This window comes from Urocampus carinirostris, chromosome 9 (assembly GCF_059441175.1).
Source record: "Urocampus carinirostris isolate Australia breed hairy pipefish chromosome 9, RoL_Ucar_1.0, whole genome shotgun sequence".
In the NCBI taxonomy this organism is placed as follows: domain Eukaryota; kingdom Metazoa; phylum Chordata; class Actinopteri; order Syngnathiformes; family Syngnathidae; genus Urocampus; species Urocampus carinirostris.
The window spans coordinates 41,906,911-41,923,437 of record NC_142357.1 but is presented as its reverse complement, the minus strand read 5'-3'; the positions used below and the strand labels follow the sequence as shown (position 1 = coordinate 41,923,437).

At 40.9% G+C, this 16,527-nt stretch overlaps 2 protein-coding genes across 7 annotated transcripts in view; one reads left to right on the top strand and one right to left on the bottom strand.

Moving 5' to 3' along the window:
* Nucleotides 1-16,527, bottom strand: part of ints10 (integrator complex subunit 10) — a 48,656-nt gene that overhangs the window by 31,086 nt on the left and 1,043 nt on the right. For 3 of the 4 annotated variants that reach the window (XM_088343930.1, XM_088343929.1, XM_088343931.1), the window contains exons 1-3: nucleotides 6,173-6,635; nucleotides 4,434-4,501; nucleotides 1,294-1,397 (exon numbers count right to left, since the gene is read on the bottom strand). In XM_088343930.1, the coding sequence (XP_088200056.1) occupies nucleotides 1,294-1,397; nucleotides 4,434-4,501; nucleotides 6,173-6,337 (337 nt within the window). In that variant the 5' untranslated portion in view covers nucleotides 6,338-6,635. Of the gene's footprint in view, nucleotides 1-1,293; nucleotides 1,398-4,433; nucleotides 4,502-6,172; nucleotides 6,636-16,527 lie in introns of those variants that run through there. The other variant, XM_088343928.1, reaches the window with a different exon arrangement.
* Nucleotides 9,000-16,527, top strand: part of slc25a51b (solute carrier family 25 member 51b) — a 46,020-nt gene continuing 38,492 nt past the window's right edge. The window contains exons 1-3 of one of the 3 annotated variants that reach the window (XR_015851312.1): nucleotides 9,000-9,126; nucleotides 9,493-9,558; nucleotides 12,136-13,325. Coding sequence is in view for 2 of the 3 variants with exons in the window: in XM_088343932.1 (XP_088200058.1) it covers nucleotides 12,190-13,110 (921 nt within the window). In the remaining variant the exon portion in view is untranslated. Of the gene's footprint in view, nucleotides 9,233-9,492; nucleotides 9,559-12,135; nucleotides 13,811-16,527 lie in introns of those variants that run through there. The other 2 variants (XM_088343932.1, XM_088343933.1) reach the window with 2 other exon arrangements.

The following is a 16,527-nucleotide window of genomic DNA, read 5'->3' as shown; positions in this document are numbered from 1 at the left end:
TCAATTATAACATTTATCTTCTTGGTCCCTTTATATTGTGTAAATTCTAACCTTATCTTCTTTGTTCCTTTATCTTCTTTGTTTTCTTTTATCCTCACTGTTAAATGTGACACTGGAGTGCCACGTCCAATTTCGTTGTCACAATATGTTCAACCCATTTTATAACAATGACAATAAAGGTATATTCTATTCTATTCTAAAGGGGCTGGTGTTTAGCCACGACCAAAGGCAATCGCGCACTGCCTGCACATTCTCAGCGCACAAGAAAATCTAGCCAGCGCACAAAAATCAGGGCTCGAAATTGCTAATTAAGAAGCGAATTAAATCAAAGTTACAGTGCATGAAGGTAAAAACACACGGGTTCCCCTGACACGGTTTTCTAAATGCGGTATTTTGAAGTCAATGTCGAACGAAGATGAAAAGTAAAGTCAGTAGAGTTTTTCGAGAACCGGCTTTATCAGCTCGGCTCACTAAAGAGAACTGGCTCTTTCGGGTCTCAAACGGCTCTTCAGGTTGTTTTTGCTTCTTTCATCCCTACACGACCAAATATTATGTAAAATTGTGCACAAAATGGCTTCAAGGAAGGGGGGGTCAATAGAACAAAAATTAAAAAATACCAAAATGAAAAAGTAGTGAAAAGCTGAGAAAAAAGAAATAAAAGGAAGAGAAAAAAGAAGGAAAATTTCAGAAAAAAACCTGTAAAAAAGAAAAGAAAGAAACAATGGAAAAAAAAGTAAATAGAGAACAAAAAGAAAAAAGTAACAGCTCGGAAAAAATAAACACAGAGATTTTTTTAAAAGCATTTTTTTTAAAAGTAGAAAAAAACACGGAAAGAAGAAGAAAAAGTTTGTGTTGCATTGAAATAATTTCCAATGATATCAAGTCAATCTTGTTGCCAACATTGTACTTTCACTCAAAAATGTGATTAAATACAGTTCTGTATCGTAAAACCGACTCAATAAGCCCCCAAAAATGTTAGTATTAGGCGACAAAAGATACCAGGAAAAAAAAGAAATGGAAATCTTGTGAAAGAATTGTAAAAACAAATGACGTTTGTAGGCAATCGTACATGAGTCAATTCCTTGAAAAATGAAAAATTTTGCATTGCCGGAAACTCAGCAAAATGTAAGGTGATGTCAAGTTTTGGATATGTTTGATAATGACTTAGTTGCCACACTTGGGATTGCTGTTGCTCACTGTTGTTTCAAGCGTTGCTCACCGACTTTGTGTGAACGCTCAGACCTGTGAGGAAAATGACAGGGAACATTGGCCACGACGGTCCGTTTCTCTCACCACGAAGGAATAGCGAATGTTTGTCCTGAGCGTCGCTGCGCAGCGCGGCTGTGATGACGCTGATCTCACGCCACACCACGGGTTGATCGGGGAAATTCAAAAACCTAAACCGCAGACAAAACATTTGAAAAGTCTGGTAGCCCTGAGAAATGAATCCGTGGGTCAGTTCACATGCAGGCGACGATCCGATTGGGAAATGGAATATTGGACAGAAAATCCACAGAAATCCAATTAAGGTTGTTAGGAATAAAATATTAAAATGTAGCGTTTACCAAATTGTTCGAATGAGTTATCAGACTCCATTACCCAAACACAACCTACATTCACATAATGCGCGCTCATTTCTTGATGGAAAAGATAAACAAGAAAGCAGATATTTTCACACGGGGGCAGATTTCATTTCTTTAACTATTTGACTAAGTGAACTCCATCGAATATGGCCGAATTAGTCGAATTAGTGTCGCTCAAGTTTCTGTCTAGCCTGCGTTGAAGTCCTCCAGCCTTCTCCTCTCGGCCCACGTCTTTCCGCAAGATGGTGTGCCGGCTCCTCCCATGGGCGTGCCAGGGAAGCCCCACAGCTGAATAAATAAATACAATACAACACGTGGGCTCCACGGCTCCACCACCTCGTTTCGATGTCTGGAAAAACGCGTTTCTACATCATCAGGGCCTTGTTCTCAAAACTTCGCCTGCCGTCCTCCGTCAGAGTCCTGTTATCAAAATTCCCCAGCCAAAACATTCCGCATTCGGAACAGCGTGACCTGTCATTGAGCTATAGCCTACTCAGTGAAAATCTTCATTTCACTCAATAAATGTAACTTGTATTCAATCGTATAAAATCCTTTATAGTCAAATGTATAAAATCCTTCAGCATATATAAAGCTTTTTGAATGTAAAATGAGTTCTAATGAGGGTTCCGTTGCGGTTGCAGGCATGGCTCCGAGTGGATTCCATTTTGGGGTTGAAAAGGATTTCTATGGCCTGATGGTTGAGGAGTAAGGGAACATTATATAATATATGTGGTTTAGGCAAAAAGACGTAAAGAACAGATCTCATGTGTATCCATTCGTTCGCATGCTCTTATCTCGCCGTTCTTCCGTCTTATTCCTCTCCTGTTGTTGTTTTAGGTGATTTCTTCGTCGCAGGCTCGGCTGGCCTACCTCACTCAATTGGGAGAGCTGGTTTCTAATGGGGGGAGATCCTATTCTGCCACCATGATGGTAAGACTAAACTCCATTAATGCTCATAATGTGGAATCTTAGTCCCAAAATGAGCGTTTGTGGTAGAATAATTCGAAAACTTCAAGAAACCGTCGCTTTAACAAATATGGAGCGGTAACACGGATGTAATTTCTTAAACAATTTAACTAAGTGAACTCCATCCAATATGGCCGAATTAGCCGAATTAGTGTCGCTCGAGTCTCTGTCAAGCCTCCTCTCTCGACCTTCCGCCTTTCTACTCTCGGCCCACGTCTTTTCTGCAAACTGGTGTGCCGGCTCCTCCCATGGGCGTGCCAGGGAAGCCCTCAAGTGGGCCCTACCATGTCGGAGAAGAGCGTCCCGCTGTCTGGACCAAGCAAAACAACTTCTCCAAACAATGCCTGTTGTCCTGCGTCAGAGTCCTGTCATCGACAGAACTAGACAAAACATTTAGCATTTGGATCAGCGTGACCTGTCATTGAACTTCAGCCTACTTGGTGAAAATCTTCATTGCACTCAATAAATGTAACTTGTATTCAATCGTATAAAATCTTTGATAGTCAAATGTATAAAATCTAGTAATACACTGGGAAGCCAAGGGGGGCGCCAGCATGCAAAAGTTTGGGACCCACTGATATAAAGGATTCCTTAGGGACGTAGAGGCAAAACAGGGTCTGTTGGAGTGACACCTTGACTGTAAACTGTAGTATGCTCTTTATATACTGGACCAAACCGTAGATTTTATTAGCACTACCTCGGCTATGTGCAACGAGACCCGACTCTGCACTCATACGAATTGGACGGCTATTGATAAAAATTCCATGATTATGATTTTATCTCCGAGCCATATGGACCTTTGAAAAGAGCCATATTCGGCTCGCAAGTGAAGGATTTTATACATTTGACTATAAAGGATTTTATACGATTGAATACAATTTACATTTATTGAGTTTAATGCAAGATATTCACTGACTGGGCCATAGTTCAATGACAGGTCACGCTGTTCCAAATGGAGAATATTTTGACTGATAACAGGACTCTGACAGAGGGCAGCACGGCGACGCAGTGGTTAGCGCTTGTGCGGCACAGTTCTAAGGTCTTGGGAACCTCCTGTGTGGGTTCAAATCCAGCTACTGGACTTACTGTGCGGAGTTTGTATGTTCTCCCCGTGCTTGCGTGGGTTTCCTCCGGGCACTCCGGTTTCTCCCACATTCCAAAGACATGCATTTCAGGTGGATCGGCCGGTCCAAATTGTCCCTAGGTGTGAATGAGCGAGCGAGTTGTCTGTCCCTGTGTGCCCTGCGATTGGCTGACAACCAGTTCAGGGTGTCCCCTGCCCACTGCTCGATGATTGCTGGGATGGGCTCCAGCACCCCCGCGACCCTGCTGAGGATAAGCGGTGCAGCTAATGAGATGAGATGAGACTCTGACGGAGGACGGCAGGCGTTGTTTTGAGAACAAGGCCCTGATGACGTAGAAACGCTCGGGGTTTGTTTTGAGAAGCCCCACGTTGGGCTTCCTTGGCACGGCCATGGGAGGAGCCGGCACACCATCTTGGGGGGAGATGAGGGCCAAGGGGAAAAAAAGCATGAGGACTTCAGAAGAGGGCTTCCCAGATACTCACACAACACCATTTCGGCCGTTTTCGATGGAGTACACTTAGTTCAATTGTTAATTAAATTAAATCTGCCCTCGTGTGGAAATGTCGGCTTTCCTGTTCATCTTTTCCGTCAAGAAACGAGCGCGCATAAATTGTTGGGTGAAGGTAGGTTGTGTTTGGTTCATGGAGTCAGATAACTCATTCGAACAATTTGGTAAACGCTACATTTTCATATTTAATTCCCAAAACAAGCCATACGATTCATTTGGATTGCTCCCGAAATCCAATATTTTGATTCCAATCAGATTATTTTCCGCACGTGAAAGTAGTCTATGACTCACATGTCATACAGCAATCTCCCTGCGCAGGATGTCCTTTCTGCATTGCGTTCAATGATGTACATTTCATACTGTGGAGGAAAAAGTGAGTTTGTCAATGCAAGACAGTACAATTTGAATTTGTTTAGTTTGTCTTTTTACTAGAACCGCTTTCTTCCATCTTGGCAACATTGCTAAAATTCGTCCTATGCTGTCTCAGTCGGATGCGGAGATTATAATTTATCCCGTCTTGATGACTGTAATGCACTACTCTCCGGTCTCCCGAAGTTCAAAAATCAAGAGCCTTCAGCTGGTACGAAATGCAGCAGCCAGGGTCTTAACTAAGACAAGAAAGTTGGATCCCATGACCCCGATTTTAGCTAACCTGCATCGGCTCCCTGTTATCTTAAGATGTTATTTCAAGGTTCTCTTGGTATTATACAAAATCATGCATGGGCTTGCTCCCTCATATCTTTCAGATTTAATTTCCCCCTATGTTCCGGTCCGGAGCCTTCGCTCGGAAAATGCCAGTCTACTAGTGATCCCAAGAGCCAAGAAGAAATCAGTAGATTCGAAAAGTTCCCTATTCGGGCCCCGGTGCTGTGGAATGCTCTTCCCCCTGAGATCCGATCCGCAACCTCCGTGGAAATGTTTAAATCTAAGCTTAAAGCACACTTCTATTCTATAGCATATGAATAACCTATATTTTTTGGTGACAATATCTGTGTATTATTTGTTATTGCAGCCTGGTCATCCTGGAAGGAGGATTACCACATGTGCGGTTCTCAAGGTTTCTTTATTTTCCTCATGTTGAGGTTTTTTTTAATTTTCCTTGCCCTCATGTAGGTTTTAGACCAGGGGATGGTGTAATAATCTATCCATCTATCTATCTACCTTGGTCATGTCCCTCAAGAGGGGTGACCGATAGCAAGACAAACACATACAATAACAAAGGAAATAAAAGTGAAAAAAGTAGCAAAAAACACACACAAAATTTTGGGGACCACGGCCTACCCAATTGCCCAAACACGCAAACAGGTTAGGCACCTCGGCACCTAAGTCGGTCATGCTTTCGTCCCTCCAGATGAAACATGACACCAGAAAGCGGCCATGTCACTCGGGTCAGGGTGACACAACACACTCTTCTGTTCAACAGCAGGGCCTGACAGCTTTCACTGGTTTACCCCTGCCGCATCATACGGGTGCCCAGCATCCATTCATTGTGATATGTTGATGCCTTTGCAACATCTCAAGGTTTCTTCATTTTCCTCATGCTGAGGATTTTGAGTTTTTTCTTTCCCTCATGTAGGTTGCAGATCAGGGGATTGTGTCCTAATAGTCTGTACAGCCATTTTGAGGCTTCTTGTGATAAAGGGCCAAAAAAATAAGCCTGACTTGACGTGTAATTGGTGCATTAGCTCAGGAGGTAGAGGCTCGTCTTGGGATCAAGAGAGGTTCGATTCCCGGCTCCTCCGTGTTATATGTCGCAGTGTCCTTGGGCAAGACACTGAATCCCTAATGCCCCCAATAAGCAGGTAGTTGCCTTGCATGGTTGACTCCCTATTGGTGTGTGAGTGTGTGTGTGAATGTGTAAGTGTGAAGCACATTGTTAAGCGCTTTGGGAGGTCTTCATTGACTTGAAAAGCGCTATAAAAATAAGGAACATTTACCATTTTGCCACCTACCCTAGTGGATGTGCCATTACACTTGATTTTAGGGGGAAAACGTGAAATAAAACATGCAAAAGACGTACTAAATATTACCTGTATGTTGAAGTCTGCAGGATATAGCGTTCTTGCAGTGATCAGCCAAGCTTTAGCCGCAAAGGGGTCTTCAGGAACCAGCTCGCGAGCTCTTTTGACCAAAAACTCGCAATCTTTTTGCGCCGACATTTGTGATGGACGGTTTTCTGTCTCCAGATCGGACATACAGAATTCTTCTTTCGTGCAATTAATGGCGGCTGCAAAAAAAAACGACCAAGGAAATGCTACAAAAAGCACACTATGAGGCTAACGTTAGCATTCTTAAAAAAGTACCCGGGGTTAGCATGTGGCTAATGTTGTACGAATTGTATTTTTTGCCTATACATAATAGGCAATACGCATTGCTTGGCACTTGACTATGTTCGCATTCTTATCCAAGACGACTAATGAATAGATTTGAATAAAATTATAAAATGATTACAAACGGTGTATCATTTTGTTGCCGGTTGATGACGTCACACGACTGTCGTGAACACTACACTTTACGGCCGATCGAGACAGCGAAAATAAACAAAAGCAAGAAAAATAATAATGAAAAAAACAATCACAGGATATAAGGCTTTTAAAAATAATGTAAACATTTGGTTTTATAAACTTATTTTGTAGTTGTGGAAGCATTCAAACGAAAAAAAAAACGATGATTCTTTTTAATGCTTTGATTGACATTGTTTTAAAAACTCTTAAAATTAAATCTCATCTCATCTCATTGGCTCCACTTCTTATCCTCAGTAGGGTCGCGGGGGGGCTGGAGCCCATCCCAGCAATCATCGGGCAGTGGGCAGGGGACACCCTGAACTGGTTGCCAGCCAATCGCAGGTCACACGGGGACAGACAACTCGCTCGCTCATTCACACCTAGGGACAATTTGCATGTCTTTGGAATGTGGGAGGAAACCGAAGTGCCTGGAGGAAACCCACCAAGCACGGGGAGAACATACAAACCCCGCACAGGAAGTCCGGTAGCTGGATTTGAACCCACACAGGAGGTTCCCAAGACCTTAGAACTGTGCCTGCACACGCGCTAACCACTGCGCCGCCGTGCTGCCCCTTAAAATTAAATGTGTATATTAAATATCCATCCATTATCTGCACCGCTTATCCTCAGAAGGGTTGCGGGGCTGCTGGTACCCATTCCCAGCTATATTCAAGCTTCAGTGGGAAGGGGACACCCTGAACTGGTTGCCAGCCAGTCGCAGGGCATATAATAAATATACGGTAGTTTCCAAAATTGGTGTTGATTGGGATTTGTGTATACAGGTTTCAAGGGATAACCACAAACCTGTCTTTTTTCATTGTCTCCTTTTATCCTTTTTTCTTAACTTCTTTATACAACATCATCATTCGTAAAATAATGCATCAAAGCAAGTGAGCCGTTGGAGAGCCGGCTCCCTTTAATGAGTTGAGCCCAAAAAGCCGGTTCTCTAAAAAGAGACGGACTTTCTTTCACTACACAACTACCACTGAATGATGCATGATGGGAAATCCCCTGGCGGCAGACGCATGCGCACAGTAGCATCAAACCGCTCGCTTCGTTTGCAACGGAAAAAACCGATACCGAGATAGAGGCCACCGCGGCGAACTCGTTTGACTCGATTGATTTGCCGTTTGGTTAGAATTATATACTACATATACATATTATATGTGTGTTTGTGTGTTAATGACAATAAAGACAATTTTGAATCTTGAATTCCAGGGTTGGGTAGGGTTACTTTAACTGGATTACTTTCAATGACTTTTGGGTTACTCCCAGACATGGGGACTTGAGACTTAGTGACTTAGACTCGAGTCGACTCGAGTCGCTGTTTTTATGACTTGTGACTTGACTTGGACTTGGCAATCTAAGACTCGGGACTTGACTTGTGACTTGACTTGCCCAAGAAAAAAATACTTGGGACTTACTTGGGACTTGAAGGTGAAGACTTGAGACTTACTTGAGACTTGCACATGTGTGACTTGGTCCCATGTACTCCAATATCAAATGTGCTAATAAAAGACAAAAGAAACGAAATATGAATAAAATGATGACTCACAACACGTGGTAAGCTTTCTCTCCTGGCTTTGATCTCTTTGATCTCCGGCAAAACGAACATCAAATGCGACAGAAACAAAATAAAAAGAAATCCAAACAGCTTGCCAACATCATTTTTGCCGTCCTATGGATTCCGTTACTCCCCAAGCCTGCACAAAATGGAGTCATTTGATTCCTATTTAGGTTATTTTGTCTTTTATTAGCATATTTGGTATTGGGGTCATCCAAAAGTAATTGAAAGTAATCAAGTTAAAGTAACCCTACCCAACCCTGGATATAGTACATACAGACAAACAGGAGGACACTTCACCTGCTTCTCATCACCTGCACCTGACTCTAATAAATCTAAAGGAACCAGTAAACACCAATATTTAAGGACCGTGCCCGCAGCAAAAGCTGTCAGATGTTTACCTGCTCTTGATGGCACTGGAGTTTTAAAACAAATTTTGTGGAAATACTCAGGGTTGGGTAGGGTTACTTTAACTTGATTACTTTCAATGACTTTTGGATTACTCCAATACCAAATATGCTCATAAAAGCCAAAAGAAACTAAATATGAATACAATGATGACTCACAACACGTGGTAAGCTTTCTCTCCTGGCTTTACTCTCTTTGATCTCCGGCAAAACGAACATAAAATGCGACAGAAACAAAATGAAAATCAATCCAAACCGCTTGCCAACATCATTTTTGCCCTTCCATGTATTCTGTTACTCCCCATCAACAAAACCAAACGACATCGAACCTTAGAGTTACATATTCGCACGCTAGATGGCGATAACTCCAATCCAAGCTCATGCCGTCGCCCACATTTCAAGGAGAAGTAGAAGAACTTGTTGCTGGGTTCTGCAGACACGACCTAGACCAGTGGCCTATTTCCTCTGCAGGGAGGTGGGCAGGGGGATCTCCACCTGTCGCGGGACAGGTAAGGACATTTTGCAAATTCGATATTCGTCGTACGTTGCAAATCAAACGTGCAATTCAAAAGCAAGTGTCATCAACCAGCGCCTTGTCCATTTCCAGTGTGACAGGTTAGCCACCTAGCATGCTAACATGACACGCCGTGATTTCATGTGACAGTCAATTCTGCGATTATTATTGATTCGTTTGTGCAATCTCCGTTAAATTGTCAGTCTTACGGTTGCATTCGTTTTAGAAATACGAGTAGATCAATTCGATGAACTTTAAGCTCCCCCCGGAGTTGCATTTTTCCACACAAACATTCGCATTCCATGTTATTTCCTCCCCTAACATTTTACGATCGTTTGATCTATGACGCTTTTCTCTTCAGATTCGAAAATCGGCATGATCTGCAAGGAAGCAGAGGGCGTGTTTGCAATCGATCGAAGACATTAAGGTAAGCCTCGTCATTACTTCACTCCAGGGTTGGGTAGGGTTACTTTAACTTGATTACTTTCAATGACTTTTGGATGACTCCAATACCAAATATGCTATAAATTTGTTCAAAACAAAAAAATAAAAGATTAAAAGAAACTAAATATGAATAAAATGACTCCATTTTGTGCAGGCTTGAGGAGTAACGGAATCCATGGAACGGCAAAAATGATGTTGGCAAGCTGTTTGGATTGATTTTCATTTTGTTTCTGTCGCATTTGATGTTCGTTTTGCCAGAGATCAAAGAGATCAAAGCCAGGAGAGAAAGCTTACCACGTGTTGTCAGTCATCATTTTATTCATATTTAGTTTCTTTTGTCTTTTATTAGCATATTTGCTATTGGAGTAATCAAAAAGTAATTGAAAGTAATCCAGTTAAAGTAACCCTACCCAACCCTGGATATAGTACATACAGACAAACAGGAGGACACTACGCCTGCTTCTCATCACCTGCACCTGACTCTAATAAATCTTAAGGAACCAGTAAACAGCAATATTTAAGGACCGTGCCCACAGCAAAAGCTGTCAGCTGTTTACCTGCTCTTGATGGCACTGGAGTTTTAAAACAATTTTTTGTGGCTACAGTCAGGGTTGGGTAGGGTTACTTTTACTTGATTACTTTCAATGACTTTTGGATGACTCCAATACCAAATATGCTAATAAAAGATAAACGAAACTAAATATGAATAAAATGACTACATTTTGTGCAGGCTTGGGGAGTAACGGAATACATGGAAGGGCAAAAATGATGTTGGCAAGCTGTTTGGATTTATTTTCATTTTGTTTCTGTGGCATATTATGTTCGTTTTGCCGGAGATCAAAGAGATCAAAGCCAGGAGAGAAAGCTTACCGCGTGTTGTGAGTCATCATTTGATTCATATTGAGTTTCTTTTGATCTTTTATTAGAATATTTGCTATTGGAGTAGTCCAAAAGTAATTGAAAGTAATCCAGTTAAAGTAACCTTACCCAACCCTGATTTTATGTTCATTTTGCTGGAGATCAAAGAGATCAAAGCCAGGAGAGAAAGCTTACCATGTGTTGTGAGTCATCTTTTTATTCATATTGAGTTTCTTTTGTCTTTTATTAGCATATTTGCTATTGGAGTCATCCAAAGTTTGCACAGCGAGCGTTATGTTTCACTGTTTTTTTCAACTACGTTATGAGTAATAATAAAGCTAAATATCGCATCAGTGTCTTGGCCTTGGTTTAAACCGTGCATTAAACTTGTTCTTGCATGCATTGGGAATTTAAGATTAACGTCTTTAAGGGACCTGCAATGTCCTTGATTCACCTAGCAGTCTTATCTCAAATTTCACCATATTTTCAGGACACTCCCTCTTGTTTTTTAACCCTTTGCTGTCAAACAGTATACATCAAATCCAGTTGAACTGCCACGCTCATGACTCATGTTTCTTATGCAAAGGGACTTCTCAGTAAACAAATAGGATAGTCAAGTCAAGTTGTGTTTATCGGTGACGCCCTTAATCACAGAGTCTCAAAGGGCTGCACAGACCACAGATTACTGCTAACCACAGACTATTATGACACCATGCACTGATCTAAAACCTACATGAGGGCAAGGGAAAACTCAAAAACGTCAAGTCAAGTGTATTTGTGACGCCCTTGTTCTAAATGCGGTATTTTGACGTCAAGGTCGAAGTAGAACGAAGTTGAGTAAAGTCAGTAAAGTTTTTCGAGAACTGGCTTCTTCGGCTCTGCTCTTTCGGGTCCTAAACGGCTCTTCGGGTTGTTTTTGCTTCTTTCATCCCTATGTGACCAAATATTATGTAAAATGATGCACAAACTGACTTAAAGGAAGGGTAAGTAGAAAAAAATGAAAAAATACCAAGATGAAAAAGTAGTGAAAAGCTGAGAAAAAAGAAACAAAAGGAGAGAAAGAGGAAAAAGAAGGAAAAATTCAGAAAAAAGCCAGAAAAAAAGAAAAGAAACAAAGTAAATAGAGAACAAAAAGAAAAAATATAACAGTTAGGAAAAAATAACACAATGAGATTTTAAAAAATAGTGGAAAAAACAGGGAAAAAGAAGAAAATGTTTGTGTTGCATTTAAATAATTTCCAATGATACCAAGTGAATCTTGTTGCCAACATTGTACTTCCACTCAAAAATGTGATTAAGTACAGTTCTGTATCTTGCAACCAACTAAATAAGCCCCAAAAATGTTAGTATAATGCGACAAAAGATACCAGGAATAAAAAGAAATGGAAATCTTGTGAAAGAATTGTAAAAACAAATGAGGTTTGTAGGCCATCGTACATGAGTCAATTCATTCAAAAGTGAGAAATAATTTTGTATTGCCGGAAACTCAGCAAAATGTAAGGTGATGTCAAGTTTTGGACATGTTTGATAATGATTAAGTTGCCACACTTGGGATTGCCGTTGCTCACTGTTGTTTCAAGCGTTGCTCACCCCCTTTGTGTGAACGCTCAGACCCGTAAGAAAAATTACAGGGAACATTGTTCAGCACGTTGTTATCAATGACAAGCAAGACAATTTGATACCATCTTCTGTTTCTTGGCAGGCGTTCACGCAAAGAAGTTCTGATGTGACGGAGCACTGAGCCTCCCTCGTCACCATGGAAACCCCATCCGCCCAGACTCCCCCGCCGACGGCCTCCCTGGCCAAAGGAGGTCACTCTTCGCTCTCCGGCGGCCCCCTGGGCTCCGTCCTGGGCCCCCAAGGGAAGCACTACGTCTGCGGCTCCATGGCGGCGTTCACCAACATCATGGTGACCTTCCCCATCCAGAAGGTCCTGTTCCGTCAGCAGCTCCACGGCGTGCTGGCGGCGGAGGCGGTCCGCCAACTCCAAAGGGACGGCCTCAGGAACCTCTACCGGGGGTTGCTGCCGCCCCTGTTGCAGAAAAGCACCACGGTCGCCATCATGTTCGGTCTGTACGAGGACTTCTCCCGGGTTCTTCTGGAGCGGGCCGAGGGAAGCGGCGTCCCGGAGCTGGCCACCAGGAGCTTCGCGGCGGCGCTGGCGGGGACGGCCGAGGCCTTCCTGGCCCCCTTCGAGAGGGTCCAGACCCTCCTGCAGGACCACCGGCACCACGGACGTTTCAATAACACGGCGCACACCTTCAGGACGCTTCTGACGGAGCACGGTTTGCGCGAATGCTACCGGGGCTTCGTTCCCATCGTGCTCCGCAACGGGCCCAGCAACGTGTTGTTCTTCGGTCTCCGGGGGCCCATCAAGGAGCGGCTCCCGGAGGCCAGCAGTCGCTCCGGGCACCTGATAAACGATTTTGTGTGCGGGGGCGTCCTAGGGGCGGCGCTGGGTATCATGTTCTACCCCTTGAACGTCATCAAGTCCAGGGCTCAGTCCAGGGTGGGCGGGACATTCCAGCCGTGCGGGGAGGTCCTGCTGACGGTGTGGCGAGAGAGGGGGGGGAGCGTGGCCATGCTCTTCCGGGGGGCGCACCTCAATTATCATCGCTCGCTTCTGTCTTGGGGTATCATCAACGCCACCTACGAGTTGCTTCTGAAGCTCATGTGAGGCCCAAAGAACGTGTTGCAGGACAAAAACTTTGGCAGAACATTTGGCTCATTTGAAATGGAAAGTCATTAAGTTAGGATTAATGAAAGGTAGACATTTTTGCTTATTTTAAGCATGCTTTTCTCTTTTTTCCATCCACTAAACCAGGGGTGTCAAACAGGCGGCGACAACACTCAGAGAAGCGCAGGAGAAAAACGAGCTGCAGGTGGAAATATGTCCAAAGCCAGGTCCCTCTCACAAAGACGCTGTAGTTGTATTTCTCTCTCCTCCTTTTTTCTCACTGTCTTCTCTTTCACTTTCTCCATCTCTTTCTTTCTCTTCCTGTCTTTATGTTCTTTTGCTCTGTTTCTTTTTTCCTTTTCTCTCTTTCTCTCTCTTTTCTCTCTTTTGCTTTCCCCTTATCTCTTTCTACCCTTCTTTTTTTCTCACCTCTCTTTCTCTTTCTATTTCTCTTTGGATTTCTTTCTCTCGCTTTCTTTCCCCCCCCTCTCACTATTTCTCTTATCTTTTGTTTCTCACGTTCTCTTTTTCTCTCTCTCTTTCTTTGTTTCTCTCTCCTTTTCCCTGCCTCTTTCTCTTATTTCTTTCTCTCTTTTTCTTTCTCTTTAATCTACTAGTCCGCCCCCCGACAGAATGTTTGTTCTATGGTGTGGCCCCCGAGTTCAAATGAGTTTGACACCCCTGCACTAAACAATATAAGTACTCTTAGAAAGAGAAAAAATTATAATTAAAATGAGCAAATTTATGTACAATTTACTAGATAAGACAATACAGCATATTTTAAGTAGACAAGAGAACCACTTATACTTAAAACGAGATGAAATATATCATTTAGTAAATCATTTCGCTCATTGTTAGTTTTATTTTTTTTGGGGTAAAAAAGAAAAGAAAAACGTGCTTAAAATAAGCTAAATGATCTCATAAATTTTTGATGATTTTGTTCTCATTTTAAGTATAGTTTCTTTTTTTAATATTATTTATCCTGTTTATTTGTTTTTTTGTGTGTGTTTATTTTAATTAAAAAAAGATCATTAATTGTTATTACTTAACTAGTTAAAGTTAGATATTTTTTCTTGTTTTGAGAATAATGGTTCTTTTTTTGTAGTTTACTTGAAATAAGCTAAATTGTCTTATCTAGTAAATTGTACTTAAATTTGATCATTTTAGGTATAGTTTTTCTCTTTTTAAGAATACTTTTATTTTGTAGGTGGAAAAAAAGGGAAAGCATACATAAAATAATCTAAATTGTCTTACCTAGTAAATGGTCGATGATTTGGCTCATTTTAGGTGTAGTTCTCTTTTGGATTATCTTAGATTATCTTGTAAAACCATATCTAAATTAGGCTAATTTATCTTTTCCAATAAATTGTTGATTATTTTGCTCATTTTGAGCATGGTTTTTCTCTTGAGTGTATTTTAGCGGGAAAAGTAAACGATTACTTAAAGTAAGCTAAATTGTTTAATCCAGTAAATGGTAATTTATTCTTACTTTAAGTATAACAAGAAAAAAAGAATATGCTTAAAATAAGCTTTAATATCATATCTAGTAAATGGCAGATCATTTTGCTAATTTTAAATATCAGTACTACCTTTTTTATGAATATCTTGTTTCTTGGGGGAGGGAAAGTAAAAACACACTTCAAGTAAGCTAAATTGTCTTATCTAATAAATTATATATAGTTTCATGAAATAGACCCCCCCCCCACCTCCAAAATAAACAAAAAAAACCTCAAATAAGTAAATAATCTTCAAAAAAACAAACAAAAACAATTTAAATACTTGAAGAATGCCACTTAAAATAAGCTAAATTGTCTTACCTAGTAAATGCTAGATGATTTGGCTCCTTTTTCTTAGATTATCTTGAAAACCATACCTAAAATAAATTTCTCTTTTCCAATAAATTGTTGATTATTTTGCTCATTTTAAGTATGGTTTTTCTCTTGAGAGTTTTGTTTTTTTGGCGGGGAAAGTAAAGATAAATTGTTTAATCCAGTAAATGGTAGATTATTCTTACTTTAAGTATAACAGTCGTTTTTCTCTCGACAAGAAAAAAAGAATATGCTTAAAATAAGCTTTAATATATCTAGTAAATGGCAGATCATATTTCTCATTTCAAATATCGGTATTACCTTTTTGTATGAATATCTTGTTTCTTGGGGGAGGGAAAGTAAAAACATACTTAAAGTAAGCTAAATTGTCTTATCTAGTAAATTATATATTGTTTTAGGAAATATCCCCCCCACCTCCAAAATAAACAAAAAAAAAAACAATTTAAAACAATTTGAATGCCATTTAAAATAAGCTAAATTGTCTTATCTAGTACATTGTACATAAATGTGATCAATTTAGGTATATTTTTTCTCTTTTTAAGAGTACTTCTATTTTGTAGGTGGTAAAAAAGGGAAAGCATACATAAAATACGCTAAATTGTCTTATCTAGTAAATTATATATTGTTTTAGGAAATACCCCCCCCCCCTCCTCCAATATAAACAAAAACCCTCAAATAATTAAGAAATCTGTCATCTTCAATAAAACAATTTTTAAAAAATACTGAATACTTGAAGAATACCATTTCAAATGAGCTAAATGTTCTGGCAAAGGACTCCGATTCTACTTTTTGCAGTGAAGAGATGGAAACATGGCGTCCTCTGTTCCTTTTCCTAGATGGCGCTGCACCACAGGCATGACTTTAACTGTGGCGTTATTTCTACTGTACACAAAGGGTCCAATATGGATAAAAAATCACGTTTTTGTGCAAAACACGTTTTTTTTTTGTTTACAGTATCGGGCGAAAATTATTCAAAGGGTTTTACGTGTTCTGTGTGCGGTGTGGGGGTCATTTTTGGCACCGAATCGATATTATTTGTTTGAGTGTGTCTGCCACTATTGCTGAAGTGTCCAAAAAATAGGAATAAAAAGAATATATTATGTAATTTCTACTGATGGCTCACTTCAGCCATATTCAATATGAAGAATATCAAACCATTTTCTTTGCAATGACGTCACAGTTGAATTTGGGGGCGTGATCATACTTGCAGTGGTTAGAAAACAGTGGAAAAGAATGCCGTTGTCGCTGCTGGTCGTCATGTTGTGCATTTGTGTCGGAGAAAAAACGTCAATGACCGTAAATGAAAGATTTGCAGAATATGAAAGAGTTGCGCGTAAATGCATTTAAGCGAGAAGATTGGACCGAGTCAAAAATGCTAGGTTTAGCCGTGCACACTTCATATCAGGTAAGAGAAATTTAGACGTTTGATTGTAGCCATCGAGTCCATATTGCTAACGTATCAACAAGTATATTTTCTTAGGCTACATCACAGGTGTCAAACAGGCGGCCCGCGGGCCAGATCGAGCCCGCTAAGGGATTGAATCTGGCCCGCGAGATAACACTCAGAGAAGCGCAAGAGAAAAACAAG